The sequence below is a fragment of the Aptenodytes forsteri genome, unplaced genomic scaffold (assembly GCF_000699145.1).
Source record: "Aptenodytes forsteri isolate BGI_AS27 unplaced genomic scaffold, ASM69914v1 Scaffold99, whole genome shotgun sequence".
NCBI lineage: Eukaryota > Metazoa > Chordata > Aves > Sphenisciformes > Spheniscidae > Aptenodytes > Aptenodytes forsteri.
In genome coordinates this window covers 1,949,159-1,970,062 of record NW_008795321.1, presented here as the reverse complement: position 1 = coordinate 1,970,062, position 20,904 = coordinate 1,949,159, and the positions used below count along the sequence as shown (strand labels likewise).

Here is a 20,904-nt window from a genome sequence, read left to right as displayed (position 1 = left end):
TGACCTATGGGACAGACAGGAAGGACCGGAGATTCTCTGCTGAAAGAATGGCTGGGGAAAGGAACACCGTAACATTTTCACAGTGCAAAAGGCTGTTGCAGTGAGAAAAGAACCTGTTCTTAACCTGCAGGATGGATAGCTGTAGTAGTAAGGGATTTCAGCTGCAATGAGAAGATGCATGTTAGACATTCAGGATAAACTTTCCCATTGGTATGGACTGAGGGTGGAGGGGTAGGAGCCTCTTAGGCCAGATAACTGTCTGTTGGGAACACTGTAGGTAGAGCAGATCTAGCTGTGAGCCAAGGGTGTTCCTGCCGTCACCGCCAGCTCCGACCTTCTGAGACAACTTCTCTAACCTGGAAGAACCACCATGTCCTCCGTCTCTTCTCATAAACCCCCACCTGCAAGGTGGCCAGTAAGTTCAAGGACAATTTTGCAGAAAAGACACTCAGCACACTTCTCTAGCCTCTAGGGAAAACACAGAGGACCTGTGTCAGTAGTTTTAGAGGGGGCCCGTGTCTGGTGAAGGGAGAATATTCTACGCACGTCAGTACTACATGTATATCTGTACTACATATACATATATACAGAATATTCTACATCAGTACTACTATAATAAAAACTTACAAGGTCCAACCATTTGAGTTAAGAGACCGTGTGAACATACAGAGTTGAAACACAAAAGTGGTCATAAAGTGTCATAATAGATTTTTTTTTTTTATTTTAGGCACTACTGAGTACAAAATACCACTAAGTAATTATTTTTACAGTCACAGTATGACACGCATTATTAAGTAAATGGTACACTTTTTTTATTCAAGTAATCCATCACATCCCAAAAGGAGCAGTCCGCAGCTCTTTCTGGCGTAAACAGCAGCTACAAGATCTGAGTATGTTGGAAGAGGTTGGGACAATTTAGACAGATCCCTAGCTGTACTGAAGTTTACCCTTTTTGGACAAGACTTCTTTATCAGCAAACAGACAGAACAAGAGCTGATTAGTTTGCAGTTTCCAGATACAAAACACCACTTGTGCTGGCAAACACTTTAAGCACAAGAAAGAAACATGTAAATTCAAATTACACTTCCAAGGCAGAGATTATCACCTGGTTATGCCATTTTTGACACTTTCAACTCCGGCTGGGCCTGAAGCATTTGTTGTTTGAATGTCTAAACTACTCGTGAAGGACCGACACAGGATTAAAAACTACCCTTCGCAACTGTATTAAACAACCTTTCAAAACATTCCCTGGACCACAAATGTCAGAACTGGACACAGACAATATCTGTGTCTGTGTCTTACAGACAATATTATTGTCTTTACGAAGCTGCAGATGCTCTATGGTAGAGGAGACTGGCACTGGATTGTTGCCTTTTACATCACTGCACAACTGTAACAAATGCAAAATTCAGTTTCGTATCACTAAGCAGTGTTCCTTTGCTTCCAGACTGCCCTCACAAAGTAGAATAGGCAATTCCTGTATGAGGCATATGGGCGATTCCTATACGAAGCAAATACAACCTTATTTCTTGAGACTGAGTATTAACAATGAATTCTCCTCACTCCCTGGTGCACTGATAAAAGCTACCAGCACAGCAGGCAAGACAGAAACAGTATCCCTATGCTTAGAAGGAGGCAGAGCATGTTCAGTTTCAGAACAGGCTGTGAGCTTTTGTCATGGGAAGAACAGGCTCCTCACCCCATGCAGTCTGTTAATGCGAGGCCTGAGAGCCGTCCACAGCAGTGCTAAAGCAACACTTACAAAAATAACACGGGAATGCACGGATGTGTTGAAACTGCGCTTTCATGTTACTATTTTTATGTGTGTGCCTTGGGACGACAACACCCCAGCACACAAAGCTCAAGTACATTCTCTGCACAAAAGTCTCCTGATAGAAAAAGCACTTTGTGACTCTTCCAGGAAAGATGAAATCCTCTTCTGCCTAGCCACCGTGATGCTGGTCCTGCAAAACCAGAAGTTATCCTTCCCTGAAGTTTTTTTGTTGCAGCTTAGAGAGAATTTTTCCCTGCACTGCTTACCACATCTTTGTTGGTCAATGCCTTGGGGTCATCAATGTTGTTCCTCAGCAGGTGACAGGCAGAAAGCATCTTTTCACTTAGTTCATATCTGAGGGAGACAGCAGAATACATGGCACACTTAATTTTTTCTCTCAATGTTTCAGCATAGAAACATTTACCTTTCTGAAAGTCATGTGGCAATGAATGTTTCCAGGCAAGCCATCAGCTGCTGCAACGCAGAAGCCACTCTGGCAGCTCTTCTCCACGGGGACTCCCTCCACGGCAAGCGGAGCCGCTGTTGGGGTCACAGACCTCCATGAGGAGGGAAAAATATGTTTCCCAGATGTAAGCGGGAGGAGCAGCAGGAATGGAGAGCAGGCGACGCATCACTTCTGTGCTTTAGACTTGGCAATCCTTCTAGTGGAAATTCTCACCTACCGCTGTACGGCTGCAGAGCATATATGACATACTCTGTGCTTTGATTACTTGATTAACAAGAGGAAATGCCGGCAGTTGTGACGGAAATGGAATTAACCAGTGGGAAAGGGCACAGGCGGTGCCTCCCTGACGGCTCTCGTTTTATCCCGCTCACCAGAACCAGACTTTCTCATCCCACCCACTCTGGAAATTCACTCTCTTTCTCCAGTCCTCCTTCATTTTTTCACTTCGGCCCCCTTTCCATCACAAATTTCAAAACTCAGGGAACAGCTGAGCTGGCATGCCAGGCTGTGGCCAACCATCTCTGCCTACAACCCGCCACAGAGGATAACAGCAATTTTCCAGGAAAATTCTCCCAAAAAGTGGAGAGGCTAGCACACTCATGTGTGTAAGGTGAGCATTTTAGCCCTCCAGGGTTACAAGCCAGCTGCTGGTGCTTCTAGAGCAATGAAATGCTCCAGCATCGCATGGACCATACTCGGTCATGTGGCCACGCGCCCTGCTGGTTCCCCTCAAAGGGCACTGCCAGGGCAGCCAGCTTGCAATGAACATGCTCCTCAAGTACACATGGCTATCTAAGCTGTCCTGCTGCCCCTCTTCACCCTCACCCCTTGCTAGGGCAAATATAAATTAGAGAGCTCCTTTGAGAAACTGCCCATCTTTTTGTGCGACCTGTAAAGTAACAGGCTACAGTACTGTATAAATAAAACTCAGGGTACTTTAAAGCTCACAGCATTTTAGAACTCACAGCTCCAAGGCCTACGAATAGCCCTTAATTATGAATTTCTGCATCTCTTTTATTTAGCAGTTGATAATTACAGATAAGTTCGATGCTAAGCTATATCTCCAGTGGAACATGACATATTAGTTTTGTCTTAGCTCTTTTACTGTTATTATTCCACTTACATAATTTTCCAAGCTAGCACACTTGTAAACATCTGCCAAACCCAGTATCTATAAAATATCCCTTCACTATCTACGTTTATACTTCCTTTTGTCCATTCACTAATCAAGAATCAGTAAAAACTCACCACTACTGCTTTCCCTGTGCCAAAATAAACAATGCCTTGCCTGTCAAATGCTACCTTACACAGCTCATTACCAGCAATTTGAAAAGTAACTTAGACATGAAATGCTGAACAAGTGCATGATGTCAGCCTTAAAGTATATGATAGCATATGATCCATATGAAGTATATGATCTCAGGGTTGGATGACCTCCTTGCTGCTGTACCCCATCATCTTACCAAGCAGTACCAGCCACAGCTGAGATGCTGTGGAAGGTGCAAATGGAAGATATGCTCCCAGCAGGCTGCTGACCTGGTGTGCATGGTTCAAGGTTCATTTGCTTGCTTACTTACTGTTTTACAGACCAGGTTACCAAGGCATTGCCTGCTCCTAAACAAGTGCCATTTGTGACCTGGTAGAGCCTCTGCTGGGGGGGGGCCGCCTGGGTCTCACTATAAATGGGCCATTTAAAGCTGCTGGGGTCAGCCACTGGAAAGGATACCCTCCAAAACCTTCTCCCCACTCACACATGGTTGTTTTGCCACGAAACCACTGCTGGTTACCAGCTCGAGGAGGAGGGAAGTGGGCAGCAGTCAAGCAGCGATGGGAGCTGGAACTTTCTCCACCAGCATGGGCACAGCCCATGGCTCGTGCTGTGCAACGAGGTGGCGGTGACCCCCTCAGAGGTGCATGGGAAAGGGCGAGCAGCCTACCTCTCTCTGATTTCCACCTCCTCGGCCTCGCACTCCAGGGGGGGGCTGTCCTTCTCTGCCCCTACGGTGCAGACCTCCAGGGCGCAGGGCACAGGCTGCCCCTCCTCTGTGTGCCGGCTGCAGGGGTACTCGTGGCCATCGCACTCCTCCTCCGAATCCGAGGAGGAGCTCTCCTCGGAGCTGGAATCGTCGCTGGATGTCGTCTCATACCTGGGGAGAGAATGGGCAGGGGCAGGGGTGCTTGCTCAGCGCCATTCAGCAGTGTTCAGTTCCCACCTGCACTGGTGCAAGTTGAAAAATGTCTTGCAAAGGCTTAGTTCTCCTGTTTTCTACCCAGAGACCCCTTCTACTCACTGAACTCAGTGTCACTGCCAACTGACACTGTGATTATTATGTGTACAGTGTGTAATTAAAGAATAACCTTTTTTAAACAGAAGTCTTAACACTGTCAGACTTTCCCTTAGCCCCAAAATGAAACGACTGTGTTCAGAGTAAATTGCGTTGTTGCCTTACTAGGCAGATATAAGCAGGGAAGCTAACAAACCTATCTAAAGACAACAGCCACAATTTTAACATTTTCTCCTGTGACAATCCAAAACATTTTGATCTTTTAGGTGAAATATAAGTGATTTGGACAATTATAATGCTGATTCTAATGAACTGTCTTATCTCACCAACCTCAACAGCTGATGAATTAATGTACTAAGCCTATTCTTCTAATGTACAACAGTGATTTATGAGTGGTAACGTTCCCCCCCTATAAGTAATAATACTTTTAGCCAATATGTGTGAAATAAAGTAATTGCGGTATTTAGGCTATATACTGCACAGCGCATTTGTACTAAAGAAAAACTAATCTGAGGAAAGGGCTTGAAAAGCTATATAAAAATAATTTGGTGAAACCATTTTAAAGTTATTTGCAACATTCTGCAAGGGTAAGTAATGTTTTCAAAGAAGATAATTTTCCATAAGAGACAAGACAACACACAAACCCCCCCCCCCCCCCCCCCCAGCCACAATTTTAACATTTTCTCCTGTGACAATCCAAAACATTTTGATCTTTTAGGTGAAATATAAGTGATTTGGACAATTATAATGCTGATTCTAATGAACTGTCTTATCTCACCAACCTCAACAGCTGATGAATTAATGTACTAAGCCTATTCTTCTAATGTACAACAGTGATTTATGAGTGGTAACGTTCCCCCCCTATAAGTAATAATACTTTTAGCCAATATGTGTGAAATAAAGTAATTGCGGTATTTAGGCTATATACTGCACAGCGCATTTGTACTAAAGAAAAACTAATCTGAGGAAAGGGCTTGAAAAGCTATATAAAAATAATTTGGTGAAACCATTTTAAAGTTATTTGCAACATTCTGCAAGGGTAAGTAATGTTTTCAAAGAAGATAATTTTCCATATTGTTTTCTGTATTTGTGTAGCAAAGTTTCTGTATTTATCTAGCGCAAAGCCAGAAAAGTTAACTCTTAGGCAACACCATCTTTTGCTGTATTGTTCAACAGCACAATGCCGTGCTTGTCAGCTGCCAAATACATATTAAAGTTTTCCTCACTAAAATATTGCCTGAAAAATGTTCCCATGGCTGAGTTTGTTTCAGTTTCCTGTGTTAAATTTGGCAGCAATCTAATCTACAGGTACTTGAGACTGATGCCATGTATGACTTGCAAGCACAAATGGTTCACAGAGGATTAAGATGAGCTCAGCTGTTTCCTTCTTCCCTCCGACCCTTAAACTCAGCAGATGCACCTCAGCCTGAAGGACAGGCCAAAGCTATGCATAAGCTCCTGGGTTCCTCCCTTCCTTCCCACTGTGAAAGTGCTTCAATGACAGATTTTTTGGAGACGGGTCTCTTACCCGCCATTAATGCCGACAAACTGCAGGTTCTTCTTGGTGTTGCTTAAATCCTTTTTCCCGTCCCTTTTCTTCATGATAGATTTGAGTGTGTTTTCATTATTAGTACATACTGTTGAAAAGGGAGACAAAGCACACATATCAGTACAAATCTGTAGCCGGCTTTGACTGCAGCAGCTTTAAACAATTTTTCAAAACAAACAGCTTTCTGTTTGATTTACCAACTGAAGCTGGGCTTTCTAATCTTTTTATACATTTATACATAGAGTCATGGTGTGAGATCCACATTGGAAATATAGAAGAACACTTCCAAAAACAACTCTGGAAACAGAAAACTAGTTTAGCCAAACTTTGCCATCTTCCAACATGCTGCTAATCTTTATGATGGTTTAGAAAACTTTAAGAAAAGACACTTTTTTTTCCCCTTTGCTATTTGTGAAAGACTTCTAACATTGAAATGGGTTACTCTGCTCTGTTAAGAAAATCTTAATTCTTGGTGTCAGATGACAGCAGCTCATTGCCAGAACTAACGCATTAGTACAGACAGGACATTTAACAATAACCTATTCAACAGGGTGGAGACGTTCAATCAAGGTTGTTTCTTCAGATTTTAGTATTCACTGAAACAACTTTTAAACCAATCTCTAAGTGTAAGACAGGTAAAACATTCATGCAAATTTAAGTTTAAAAAAAATATTTTATTAACTCTTTCTCTCTCAGTACATTTTTCTTATGAAGACACTAAATGGCATTTCACTGATGCACTACAATCTGCCATTTAAAAACTAATCACTATCTGCAGACACAGGATCTCACACTGTGACTTTCCCTGTAGCCACATCTTTCCCTGGTTTCGCAATTTTGAGATCCCTGAAAACCTCCTTTAACTGTATTTCATATTCAAACTCCATCAGCACGATGAAAGGTGAACGTGAGCCAGTTATTACCATAGAGGCCAGAGGCAAGCTGGTCATCTGTCAGGTTAATTGGAGTGAGAGTTTTGTCCTGAGAAGAAAAGGACTTCCTTCCCCGAACAGCTTCCACCAGGGGAGTCTTCCTCTCCTCCTGAGCAGGCACAATGTCCTGCTCCAATTTCAGCGTTCGCAAATTTGAAGTTAAGTGGGTGCTTGCAAGTTGGCCGTGAGGGAGGTACTCCAAAGTAGCACCTGCCAGAGAAGACAGTAGGCATCACGGAGGAGTCAGACCAAAACATTTCCGTCAACACTGTGATCAACAGGGGGAAAAAAACCAAACAAATCGGAAAAAAAAGGGCACCACTTGTGCTCTACAATACTCTTTTCTGGGGATCCAATAGGAAAAGGGTGTGATCGCTTTCAGAAAACACACAAAAAAAATAGCTGTGAGTTTTTCTTTCCATTAAAACATACAATACAAAGAAAAACTATTAAGATATTGGCTTTAAAATGGATGAAAGGAGTGCTCCTTCCTTTTCCTTCTCTTTCGGTACATGCAGTGACCCCAGCTCCTGCCACCCTGGCTCAGGGGGACTTGCTGAGCTGCTCCTCGCTGACAGGCCTGAAGAGCACGTTCACGGACTCTGCAGGTTCCCTCTGCAAGAGCAGTGCCCTTTTTGTCTTACTTTCTTTTTTAAGAAATGGCATTTTCCATGAAAGCAGAAACTTTTCAGGAAACCTTCCTTTTTGCCAACATTCCACTAATTCTCAAAGTTATATACTTTATCCAGTTACTGAGACAACTGCAATAAACTCCCACCCACTGCATTTCTATTTTTTTTCTTCTTTTCAGGATTGTACTGAGCTAATAGTTGTATTCAAATCAAATTCCAAATGTTTGGGTATACATTTTTTTTTTTTTCCTGATTTGCTGGCATGCACTCATTTTTTCCCCTCTGTGTGTTTAAAAGGCAGTGCTAATTACGCACAGACTTTTACAGATTCCCCTGGAGTTCCTCCAGCTGTGCTATTAGGACTGCTCTACAAAGCTACACAAATGCTTTTGTTTGCAGAACACACTGTTTTTTTAAACACACATTCTTCCTTAAGTAATCTTGCTAGCATTTCAAGGAAAAAAAAGATAGTGTTTAACTTATTTAAACACTATCACTTCTTTCTTTCAAAGCTTGCTTCAATCACTTCTGTCTTTTTTTCCTTTTCATTTATCAAGAATTAAGCCACAGCTGCCTCATTCAAATAGATGAGTGCCACGGCACAGGATGCTAACATACTGTAGTAATGTAAATTTCAAATATTCACTTTTAGAAACACAGCTGACATCTTTATTGGTCTTGCTAGACTGCCTTTCCCCCTTCTTACTTCACCTCAATTGTTTGGGTTTTTTTCCTATAACAGAACATGATGAAGCTGATTTTTCCAAACATTGCCACTTCCCAGCAGCTTCCTCCTCTTTGCTCCCGTTCCCCCCCAAGTCTGTGAGTTCCCAACCGTCTCTCACCCCAGTTGCATTTCCAAGGCTCCTTCTCCAGCAATGAGACCTGTTGCCCACTTCCACCATTGCTTAGTTTCTCCAAGCTACAGGGGGAAGCCGCCTGCCAGGAAAGGCACACGGCAGGGTATCGACAGGCATGTCACTACAGGTATAACCAAAAAGCTTCTGCCCTCTCAGGAAAGTGCGGGGTGAAGGCGGCAGCCACTCCAGTGCCCCCTGTGCAGGAACAACCCCTCCAGAGACACGCCTGCGTGCTCAGGACAAAATGGGCACCCGTGGAAATCAACAGGAAAGTCCTGCCCTCACTCCCCCACCTCTCCTTGCTTCGCAGCAGTGACCGACTTCAGCCAGGTCTCTTCCCGACAGCGAGCACCATCCCTGATCCGCCAGCCGAGGAGAAGAGGGCTGCTAAGGTGATGGAGTACTGAGCCAAAACCAATGATTTTCAAACTCCCTTAGTTGAAAAACAAGGAAACGGCCTCTCCCTCTGCTTGCTTGGAGCAGTGACAGCTACAATTAGAGAGTACCGAACAGAGTAATCGCTTCCAACTGCAGCTGGTGGTGGCTGCCTTGCCTCGTTTTACCGGGTCACCCCTTCTGCTCCAGCCTCGCCACTGAGGACACGGAGAGGGAGTGGCGAGGACCTGCTCTGAAGCACCGGAGATATGCAAAGCCTCCGAAGCTGCCCGGGTTTACTGTCAGCTGAAATCTCTCCGTCTCTTCACAGTCCTCCTCCAAAGGCAGCTGCGACAACCGCAGCATGTCCTGGGGACACGGGTGGGCTTGCGTGTGCTGGAGTTGAGAGGAGCCGGCAGGGCTCTGGCAGGGCAGAGGGGGGGTGCTGCCTGATGTGAACCAGCAGCACCTTGGTGTGCCCTGTCATGCCCCCTCAGCAATGCTCAGTCCCCCAAAGCCAGGGTCTGAACTTCCTCAGGTGTCTCCCTTCTGCCCTGGGACACAGCTGGGGAGGGAGCTGCAGGGTAGGACAGAGAGAAATGGGCAGCAGCAGACTTTTCTCCCCTGCCTCACAGCCTCTTCCCTAGCTAAACCTGCTACCGATGCATCAAGATCTCAGTAGGTTCCCTCTTCTGGTTCATCCCTCAGTGGCTGAGAAGCACCACACTGAGTTCAGGATCTGGGTGCGGCATGTTGTCCATGCCTTCAAACGAAGAAGAGGTGTCCTGCTCAGCCCCCAGCACCTGACAAAAGAGGATGACATCAAGACTTGAGGACAAGCACACAACGAGTAAGTGTGCATTAGACAAACTGGCCAGTACACTCATTCTCCTAACACAGCTGTTAAGATGTTTAGACTTACTGCATCTACAGTACCCAAGGTTCAAGGAAGGACAGCTTTGGGCCCAACACACCATTAATGCTGCAAGCCATTAATTAGCATTTAACATCAGCTCTCAGGCCTTCCCCTTTACAAGACAGCCAACGTAAAGATGCTTGGAGAGCAGCAACCTAGTGCAAATCACTTGGAAAAATGGATGAAGGAAGCAGATGTGCTACCCAACACTGTGGTCAGTGATTTAACAGATTAATCAACTGCTGCCCAAACCAAAAAGCTGAACGAGCCAAGTTCCCGCTTCCTCCAACAAGGCTGCAGGGTCGCTGTCAGGGCTGGAGGCACCGCGTGCTTCTCAAGTGTGGAAGTGAAACCCTGGCTGAAGATTACCACCAGTCTACACAGACCTTCAAACAGACTCGTCATCTCACCTCACAGATCTCAAGTATGCTTGCACAGAATCCTTCTCACCGACACCGGGTTGCAGCGCACAGCACTGACAGTAAATCAGCCAACAGGTTTAACGCTTAGCCAGCCACTGCCTCCAGACAGAGCCGCTCGGGTAGACTCACCCTGTTGATTTTTGTTAGTTCGCTGTTGTGGGCAAATAATGCAAACTTGACATAAGTTTCTAAGTATTGATATAACATAGCTAACCACAGCATGGAGCTGCCAGGAATTTCTAAATGTATTTTGCAATATAGTATGGGATCTTGGAAAAGTTCACAAGTAATTTAGAAGTAGGATAAGACAAACCAAAAAAACTTACAGACTTCAACTGTTTGTAAACCCTTACGCAGAAAGCTACTCATCAATTTCAGAGGGAAACAAGTGACTGAAGCATCTTCAGTGGTTTAGCCCCAGTGGTTTGAGGGAATGAGAGCACCTGTTTTTAATTTTTTAGAAGGAACCTCCACTCCTAAATCACTTGTGCTTCTTTTGAAAATCTTACCAGTTTAAGCCAGGGTGACAGCAAAACTACTATATGTCAGCAGCAGATTGCCCGTGCCATTTCTGGCACCTATAAAATCCGTTTATTGTTATTAAGATGCTATATCCCTTCCTAACTGCAGACCTTCCCTTCCATTTATGACAGCATGAGTAGTCATGTAGTAAGCTGGTTCAGGGAACTCACTGGGTGAGCTTTAAACAGTACTTTTTCCCCTGAATTTGTGCTGAACTCATGATAACAGAAGCCCGGCCTTTACCTGCTTTTGAAAAATTCCATTTAGTCTGATGGAAGCAAACCTAAGTATTACTATAAAAACAATTTAGCTTGACAATACTTTTATACCACTGGAAATCAAGAGAAGTGCAAACGAAGCCGGGGAATTAAATACCATCAGGATGAGAACCTAGCTCTCTGGCTGGAACATCACAAGCTCTTAGCTAAAAAAAGGGCACGAGCTTGCTGCCTATGTGGTAGCTGCACAGAGATTTTATTTTTAACCTGTTGATCAGTACAAACATTTACTTGCACAGTATAACAGCCAATGATACAACTTACACACTCCCTGTTAAAGACAGTGCATAAATGTTGTCTGAAGCATATACAGCAAGGAAATACTTCTCTTTCACGCTGCATGATTTCTTCACGGTAGCAATAAGCTCCCTATGAAATTACTGTCATTGAAGAACACAAACTCTTCTCCAGTGGTCTTAAATCTTATTAAGTTGCTTTACCCTTAAAAAGTTATTTTTTCCATATAAATAATTTTTAACCCACTTTCCATTTGCTCTACAGATCAGAACTACTGAAGAAAAAAAAAACATTCTACTAAGGTAAATAAAAAGGCAGTGATGAGCAAACTTGTTACGTTTAAACATTTACAATGATTGATACTAATCCATTTACCTGATAAATGTATCACCTTCAGAAGACTACAGAGTTTCATTTTAAAAGGTACTTTTGAGCCATTCCAGGTTAAAAGTCAGTGAATTTAAAATTTCAGAACAAAAAATTGCCACACATGAACTTTTTATACGATAAACTGACAGAAGCCAGATTCACTTGGGGCCCAGACGTAGGTAAATGTTGCAACTACCATCTGGCTCCAGGGAAAAGGCTCCTTCTAACAGGATGGCTCCTTTAAAAGGATTGCAAGAACAATCTCAATTTCATTTTCACTCTTGCTTTAACCATTTTCTTTCTGTTGAGAAGCTGCCTTCCATCCACAAACTAGCTGGTGAAGCTAGTTTGTTGAAACTGGAAGTCAAAACCAATTCCTTTAATTGAACAAGATCGAACACAAAATATTACACGTCTGTGAAGCAGCTAATCATCTTATGTATGAAATGCTCTCTTTCCAAGACAAGTGTGTGTGAAGCTTGGTGAAAGCCATCCTTAATTTCCCTGATGAGTGGTGGATCAAAGCATCTCATGATGCTGGGCACAGCAGGAAGGTCATCTCAGAGCTTTCCTTTCTTTCTCATTTATGAGGATTTGATCTTCTCAGCTGATGCTTTATTGTTGCTGAAATACAACACTACTTCCTTGGAAAAACGGGAATCTCCTGCCATTAAATATTCATAGGTGTGCCTGTTACCATGGGAGCTGAACTCTGAACAAAGCTCAGTGCCTGAACATCATGTCCCTGTGCCACAGAACGGGGAGGGAACTGGGGTTTTACCAAAGTCACTCTAACAGACAGGCTAGCAGGCTGGAGCTTGCCACTCTCTAAGCAGCAATAGATTTGAAAGAAAAAATTATTTATACCGTGGCAAATTATAGTCTTTATTAACTGAAGGAGAAATGAGGAGATAGAGCACCTTTCAGATTCAAACACTCCATGTAGTGCTGCCACAGAATGAAACCAGCAAATATTCTAATGACAATAATGGCAATAGTAATAAGCTTGTATTAACACAGGACCAGGGAAGGTACGTCAAACCTCTTTAAAGAGCTATATGGAGTTTCATTTGAATAATGTCTTTATAGGACAATTACTGACCAGGTCTCTGCTTCTCTTCTGATATAACGGGATAGGTATTTAAAACAGAAAAAAAACCCAGCTAAATGCCTCAGCTCCTAATATAGAGGTCGCTACCATTTTCAAACAACACAGGCATTTGAGCTTTATACGTTGTCACAACTAGCAGGCTAATAGATACCACCTGCCATACAAAAAACGCAGAGGAGGCACTGTATTCTTTGAGATGCCAGGCAGACACACATGAATAAACAGTACTCATCTGGCACACAGATGGGACCATCTGCATGACCGTTTTGCATCATGCACCACCTTCCAGGGAATGTTAAAAATGCTTCACGTACGTCAGTCACCCTCTCCCTGGCAGAAACACAGACGGATTCTGTTTGTTACACAAACAGGCACATCTGTAAAGAAACTTAACCTGGTGATTAAGGCATGCATCTGTGGCAGAGTTGAAGCCGAGGGCTTCGTTGCACTTGCCTAGACGTAGACAACCAGTGCAATTTGTAGCAACCCACAGCTTTGCAGGGTGCACCAACATGCCTGAGCCTCGAACAGCGCCGGCTCCCGAGCCTCAGGCAAGCCTCAAGTCTTTAACTGCACTAGCGTGGTCCATGCTGCCGGGAGGGGGGTTACCAACCCATCAAGATACACAGTTTTTGAGAGAAAAGGCTACAAACTTTGTCAAACAGAAGAGCTGTTAAGAGAAAACAGCTTTCTCCAGTTCCCTGCTGTTTTTGCATTACAAATGACTACACGGAGAGAGACAACCATGGCCACAATACCTCATGAGTCCTACACACCAGCTTTGGACAACCAGAAGCTTCTCGCATCACCATCATTCCTTCGGTCTTTCCATCATCCCTCAGCCTGCCCTCCCCAGCTCTGAGTGAAAGTTATCAAGTCGAAAACCCTGGAAGATCTTTCCACCAGGTGGCACATCACGTTTTCCTATCCCCCGAGACTTCTGACACCACTTGCTTCCTACTTCCTTTCATTCCCTCAAGTCTTAATTCAAGAAGTTGCCTCCTTCCTCACGATCATTAGTGTAATGCTTCCACTGGGGTGCTCAGTCAGGACGGCTCCAAAAATTGTCTGTAAAACTGATACTCCAAAGATCACTGAGACAAAATAACCATGCATTTTCAGGTCAAATATGCTCAGGTAATTTTTCAAATCAATGGTAGAGCAGTTGTTTTTAAATACCACACTTGCAAACTCCTTGCCTGTGAAAGACATCCATCTACAAGACTTGTGAAAAGTCCATGTAATTAAAACCCCTACAAGTGACATTAGGCCTCTGGCTGATACTTTGCAAAACGCATCACACGCACTCAAGTGTAACTTTCTGAAACTTCTCAAAAATTCTGTGACAATAAACAGAGAACCTGAATGCGCTCACCTCTCTTAGTCCTCCTATATGCTGTCTGGTCTGAAAATAAGGATCAGTTAGCGTCTAGGTTTGTCACCCACATCCATACGATCCAGCTGGACACAGACAGGGTGCCAATGCTGGCTAACATGACTTTGCGGAGTGGAAATCGGCTTGTCTGGCCAGCGGGTTTGATTTCCCTGACACCACTAGGGCTTCTGAAAGACAGTGCATATGTAAATAGGAGTTGCTTAGTTACGGAAGCGAAGGTGTTTATTTTGCAACAAGCAATATACTAATTGCTAATAGACCTGGTTCAGAGATCATCTCAGATGTCCCCTTGGTTTGTGTCTAAGGATGCCAGCTGCAGAGCCAGCCCGCGTCCTGCTCAGCAGGCTCCAGCTCTCGTGCCTGTGTCTCCATCGCCTGCCACTAGCTGTGTCACGGGCTGCGAGACGGCAGACGCCCCCCCAGCACACCCCCATCTCCCCAGCACTAGCAGGGAAAAAAAAATCTGTAAAGCTGAGAATTTGACTGATGTGCTACCTCAGGTATCAGAACCAGTATGGACCACTAACCCTTTAATATGGCAAACTGGCACCCAAATCACACGCCTCAAAGCCAGCTCAGGTATTTTTGCCCTAAAAGTACCTGGCCTCTAAGAGGTGCTTCCTAAGGATGCTCTTTGAATGAAATATTAAAGACAACACTACTGCTGCTACTGTGAAACCAGGCACTTCTGCCTCTATTTTCAGCCTGTTTTTCTAAGAAACCAAGGCTTCCGAGGTCATGCTTCTTTCAGTAACTTAAACCCGATAACTCATTTTAACCAAACTGGACTAGGGATTTAGTGGTCTGAAGGATTTTTATATTTATACAAGCTTTAGAAAAATCAGGCTGAGATGCCAGGCCTGGAGAAAGGGGTGCTGGTTGAGTTCACACACAAAACACCCGAAAAGCTACATCCAAGAGATGTAAATGCGAGGAAAGACTTATTAAGAGCTCACAAGCTATCATGAGATACTGATGCATGGAAAAAAAAAAGGCTTTATTAGTTCCAGTGCTTACAGAATTATTTAAGTTAGCGCTTCATTCAGCAAAAATCCTTTTACTGAAAAAAGTAACACATGATCTGTAAAACCACAGGAACAGGCAGCAGGACTAGCAGATAAATGTAGTAAAGACAGTATTTTTGAAATTAATAGAGAGAGAAGGGGAAACATTTCAGGCTTATGACCTCCTTCTCATTCCAGTTCTGCATGGGTCTAAACTGTTATAGCCCAGAGCCTGATTTATGCACACAGTCCTGGCATGTAGTTCTTACCAGGGACTAAAAATAAAGAGATTTTACACTCAGCATCCACAGCTAAAGATAATGGCATTACAAGTTAAAATAAAATTATTCCAAAATAATTTTATCAAGAACGTGAAATTTGAATCCGCATAAGAACATCTTTAGTAAAATATGATCCATTGCTCCACTTGTGTCTAAATACTTCCAAGTCTCTAGACTACACATTTGATATCGTACAGTAAAAGCAGGGAAAGGAATCGAGGATTTACAGCTAGCAAAAATTCTGGTTCACTGTTTTTAAGGACACTTCTGGTGTCTGCTAGATACGCTTATTATTATAGTATCATTACTTTTAAGAAGCCCAAAATATAAAGTGCATACCAGAAAGATAGTAATATTGCATATATAATATCATATTGCATGCATGCAAACAGGATATCATACCTTTTCTTTACCGCTACATAAATGTTGCTTACTGCTTTGCTATGGGAAGCTAAAATTTTTACTTTAACTCCTTTAATGGATGGTTCAATTTAGCGCATGAACGTCAAAAAGAATCAGATCTACCATGCTGCCTTTTAACAAAAATAGGTAAATTTTAAGACATTAATAAGCTGCAAGAGCTTTATATAGCAGTGCATTAGCCAATAATAATATGTTGACATTAAATGGTATTTACTCAGGATTTTTTTTTCCAATTCATCACCCACGATACAGATGAATTTGCACAAGTTCCTCCCGTTTCCTTAACCTCCTGTTTCAGTCACTGTATGGCAGGACCCAGACAGTATCTAACAGTCACTGCTAGGCATTACATACTAGTTTCCAGTAAGCCAACATTTATAAATTTAATAGTAATGTGGTTGGATTCAGCAATAAGGTATTAGAAAAAATGGCTAAGTTTTAAACTAAACTATCAGACACCCAAAAATAATAATAAAAAAAAAGTAAGCAACTTTACTGCAGGGAGTAAAGAAATCCCTCAAATTAATTGTATAGATTTTGAAGTAAATAAATAAAATGCAAGGAAGTATTTAAATCTCAATTCTTGCCTTTCCTGAGTGTCACCAAAACCTCCAGCAGTAATTACAGCTTATGCCTTTCAAACATGAGGCTGTAATTAGGCATTAGGACAAATAGTTATTGGAACAGAGAAGATGCAAGATGTGGTTTCTGTGAAGCGCTCTAGAGTTGCCTATTATAAAGCAATCAGCCCTCCTGGAATGGGGAAAGCACCCCACAGCTCTCTGGCCGAGAGGCACAAGGAACGAAGGCAATGGAAGAAACACTACAAAACCCAGGGAAATGTCTGTGGAAACAAGTCAGTTTGATACAGACGTTGAATGTGACTTTCAACTCTGTCAAATCTGACACCGTAGTTTTTAAAAATTGCATGCCAAATTTAAAGGAAGGACAAAATTCCAAACCCACAGGCATTAACCTTGAATTCTCTTAACATTATACCACCTCTGGTTTTTCATTTACCAGTGGTGGGCTGGAGAGAATACCCAATAGGCATGTCCAGCAACGTTATGTTCTGCATTTCATTGGGGAGGATTACACACTTGCTTCCAGACACAGTGAGAGCCTAGGAGGTGACTGACCTGCGGTGCTGGCAAGGAGCAGACCAAATGCATGCCCGGACACTGGGCTTACCTGACGGGGCGCTTCTCTCCATGCACTGCTTCTGAAGGTCCAGGCTCCGCAGCTCCTCTGTGCTAGCATATTTCATGACGGAGTTGATAGAGGTGAGGGTGCTGATGAGCTGCGAATTGAGAGATCCAATCTGGGAGTGGGGCTCTCCAAAGGCTTCTGCCAATTCACTGTAATTTTCAGCAAGCAGCATCTGCTGTTCCTGCAGCAGCTTCTGCACGCGCTCAATGTAGTGATCCAAGCCCGTCCTCAGCTCAGGCGGAGGCAGAGGGCTTTCCAACAGGCCACTCACCGGCTCGCACACGGACTCTCCACCAACACCAATGCTCCTGGTGCCAGCCGGCACAACCGGCAATGGAGGGGCTCCACAGGCAATGCTCCTCATTTTAAGACCAACCAGGTAGTTCTCATGAACGTTTATCTGCCCAATGCCACAGTCTTTGGTTTTTATTGCAGAGGGCTTTTCAAAGCCAGGGTGGCTAGAGAGCAAGGTGCCCACTCCAACTGAACGCATTTTAGCAGACACGTGTATGTCCTTCACCCGGCCATCTCCTACTGCCACGCTCCGTGTCTCCACGCTCTCCGTGTTGGTCTGTTTATCACAGCTGCTCAGAAAGGTGTTTGTCCCACAGTCTGCCAGGGAGGCCGTCTCCGTGCTGGTGCACTGGCTCACCATCTCCAAAGTGGTGCTGGTTTGCCGGCTAGCTGTAGAAGGCACGGCCATCACCATCGCCTCTGCCGTGGGCACAGTCTCTGTGGCCGTTTCACGGGACACGTGCTCCTTGGGGGTGCAAACCACCACGTCCACCGAGCAATCCCCACAGCCCACAGACCTCACTGCTCCAACCAACTGCTCTGTCCGGCCAGGGCTCGGAGCACCTGCTGGCTCCTCCGTGTTGACACCTGTCTCACAGACGCTTGTCTCTGCGCCCACCGCCTTATCGCGCAGCTCAACTGACCTCTCTGTGCCCTGGTCTCGCACCTCTGCCCTCTCCCTCACCAGCCACCGGCTCATCAGCAGCTCAGGGCCTGCAGCCGTGCTCCGCACGGCAGGTCTGCAGGAGCTGCCAACGCTGCTTGTCTGCAGGTGGTTTCCCACTGACGAATCGGCAACGTCCACGTGGTCTCCCACCATTTGGTCTCTCGTTTGTATGACGGCCTCCACCATCCTGCTGACGACATGGGGCTGAGCCATCACGGCTTTATCCACTTTTTTCCTAGACCCAGCTGCCTGCAGCTCCTGTTTTAATTTGGTCATTTCCCTGTCATGGGTCGTTTCCTTTAACTGAACCTCTAGTCTGTAAATCTTCTCCTTAAGGGCTTCAATGGTCTGCTGCTGAAGCTCTATCTCTTTCTCAACCTCCGTAGACAAGCCAAGCATGGCCTCCGTCACCCCAACCCCAGACTCTCTCATTTCTTTCTCTGTCCCCACAGCTACTTCTCTGTGTTGCCTTGCAGATCTGTTGTATATAATCACATCATTCATGTTCTCATCAGCACCTACAGCAACAGATCGGGTTTCTTTTGTCAGGCTTTCTCTGTTCACCCGAAGGTTTGCTGGACTTTCATAGTTGCTATCCTGGATTTTTTTCTCCAGGGCTTGCATCTCAGCAGTCAGCTGCCTGAACTCCTCTATCCTCTGAGAGCTCTGCTCCACGCTCTCCACCTCTTCCTCACAATCTATATACAGTTCTCCACCTCTTCTCACCTGAGACATGTGTTCCCACTGCTCTGCATTTCCCGCACTGTAGGATCGCTTTCTGAAACCATACGTGTCATTTTGAGTGGCTTTCCTCTGGTTTTTGAGTTCAGCCATCATGTGCCTCTTCTCTTCCTGTAACACTGAAATTTTGACCTGCAGCACAGGAATGGTCTTGACTTGCTCCTCGAGCTCCTTGAGACGCTTGAGGGCAACTGCCATTTGCTCCCTGATGTGCTGCAGATGCACCGGGCTCACGTTGGTGACTGGTGTGGATATTCCTGAGCTCATGGGGCTGTGACGAATGGAGCTGCCCAAGGAGGGGCTGAAGCAGGCGCCGTAGTCGCCGTTCCCTTGATACCCATTCTGCAGCTGCTGAGACATGTGACCGTACCCGCTGGATCCCACAAAAGAGGGGAGGGAGCTCGTGGAGCCCATGCCTCCAAAGCTGGAAAGCCGAGGCCTGCGGACATCTCCAGGCGTGACCTGCGTCATCCTTTCCTGCTCAAGTCGCCTCCGTGTTTCCATGAGGGTTTTTGTTACATGGAGGTTGTGCCGAGGAGGCTGAGGGGAGGGAGGAGGAAGCTGCTTAGTCTCAGGGACGGTTAAGTAGGAAGGAGATGCTTCAAAGGAAACTGAGGGTCTCGCAGCAATGGACAAGGTTACTTGACCCCTCGCTGCCAGGCTAGACTGCTTGTTCTCATCACTGTTCGACGAGGAGAGAGACTCTGTGGAGGTCCAGCCACTGCACTGGCCACCAGAGTTCTTGGTACCTGCCAAGGCTGGTACAGCTTTCCTCTTCTTTCGGATGTTTAGTTTCTTAATGGTATTCCCCTTTTGTATATCATCCACGTACTTCAGAAAATCCAAGTCTAGCTGGTAGCCATAAGGTGTTTCGACAAAATAGGGGTCTTTCCGTTCTTTTTCACCTTCTCCATTTATAATAACTTCCTCTTTTTCTGGAAAAGAAGAAACAAAATCGGCATTGGAAAAGAAACTATGTCTCAGTAAACAACGCGCTGAAACACAAGCGCAGGAAGATGGGTGTTCACAGCACGCCGGAGGCAGAAACTGCTGCTGCAGCTCAGCGAGCAGACCAGCTTTCCGCTGACTGACCCTCAACACTAAATCCTGATTAACTTTTTAAAAGTTAATCAGTAGGTTTTCAAATGCTGAGAAGTGCATACCCACATAAATGTGTACACATGCACACGCACAGATAACATCTGTTAACAAAGAGGCACAGAAGTGGCACAGCTAGTAGCTCAAAGCTGTCTTTCCCCAATCCCTCCAGCCTTCCTGTGTCACACCAAGCTTTCACACACACTACGCTGTCACATAGAGACCACAGGATTACAACGTACCGCACGAATCATCCGGAGACCAACTCCTCCAGAAGGTGCATTCGAGCAGGCGACAGGAACTCCGACCCCGCTCCTTACGCAACCGATGCCATTAGACTTTACACAGATCTGCAGCTGTTTTATTTATGGCTTTGGGAACTGCTGCCGCAAGTGCAGCAATACCAGTTCGCTCTCACCTCAGCTCACGTTACTTCCACCAGCGCCTCTGCCTCTTTCATTTTAAACTGCACGAAGCCCCCCGCACCACGACAGGCAGCGGGAGCCCCTTTGCAGGGTCCCTACCAGTTCGCTCTCACCTCAGCTCACGTTACTTCCACCAGCGCCTCTGCCTCTTTCATTTTAAACTGCACGAAGCCCCCCACACCACGACAGGCAGCGGGAGCCCCTTTCAGCAGGGTCCCGAAACCCACTGCTGAGGGAGACTGTCGCCTCGCACGTGAGGAAAACCCGCCTGCCCACCAGACTTGCCCGTCCCCAGAGCAATCCAAATAAAACTTCACCAGATCTGCTGGGCTTCCTTGGGCTGAGTATTTATACGCAATACTGCTATACAACCTGCTCCTCCCTTCCCACTTGAAGGGGGAGGGGGAGGGGGGGAGAGAAGGGAAAAACAACTGTTGCGAGTTATGAGCTGGAGGAATAATAAAAGCCAGCTTTCCGGTTACCTGAGTTAGCCACCTGCCTCTGTCCCCACGCTGCAAATTTTCCAGCCACGTATGGCCGCCCCAGCTTCATGTGTCACACGCCGAAGCTCTGCCTCCCTCCCGGCTTTCTCCTTCTTCACCCCATGAGGAAGAGCCGCCCGCACCCGCGCAGCGCCG

General features: G+C 45.2%; 1 protein-coding gene across 2 annotated transcripts in view; it reads right to left on the bottom strand.

Moving 5' to 3' along the window:
* The window catches only part of KANK1 (KN motif and ankyrin repeat domains 1), a 29,660-nt gene extending 8,815 nt beyond the window's left edge, over window positions 1-20,845 (bottom strand). The window contains exons 1-6 of one of the 2 annotated variants that reach the window (XM_019472248.1): window positions 20,749-20,845; window positions 17,024-19,678; window positions 6,998-7,216; window positions 6,054-6,162; window positions 4,178-4,387; window positions 2,041-2,128 (exon numbers count right to left, since the gene is read on the bottom strand). In XM_019472248.1, the coding sequence (XP_019327793.1) occupies window positions 2,041-2,128; window positions 4,178-4,387; window positions 6,054-6,162; window positions 6,998-7,216; window positions 17,024-19,678; window positions 20,749-20,818 (3,351 nt within the window). In that variant the 5' untranslated portion in view covers window positions 20,819-20,845. Of the gene's footprint in view, window positions 1-2,040; window positions 2,129-4,177; window positions 4,388-6,053; window positions 6,163-6,997; window positions 7,217-17,023; window positions 19,679-20,083; window positions 20,173-20,748 lie in introns of those variants that run through there. The other variant, XM_009279937.1, reaches the window with a different exon arrangement.
* Window positions 20,846-20,904: the final 59 nt, after the last annotated feature.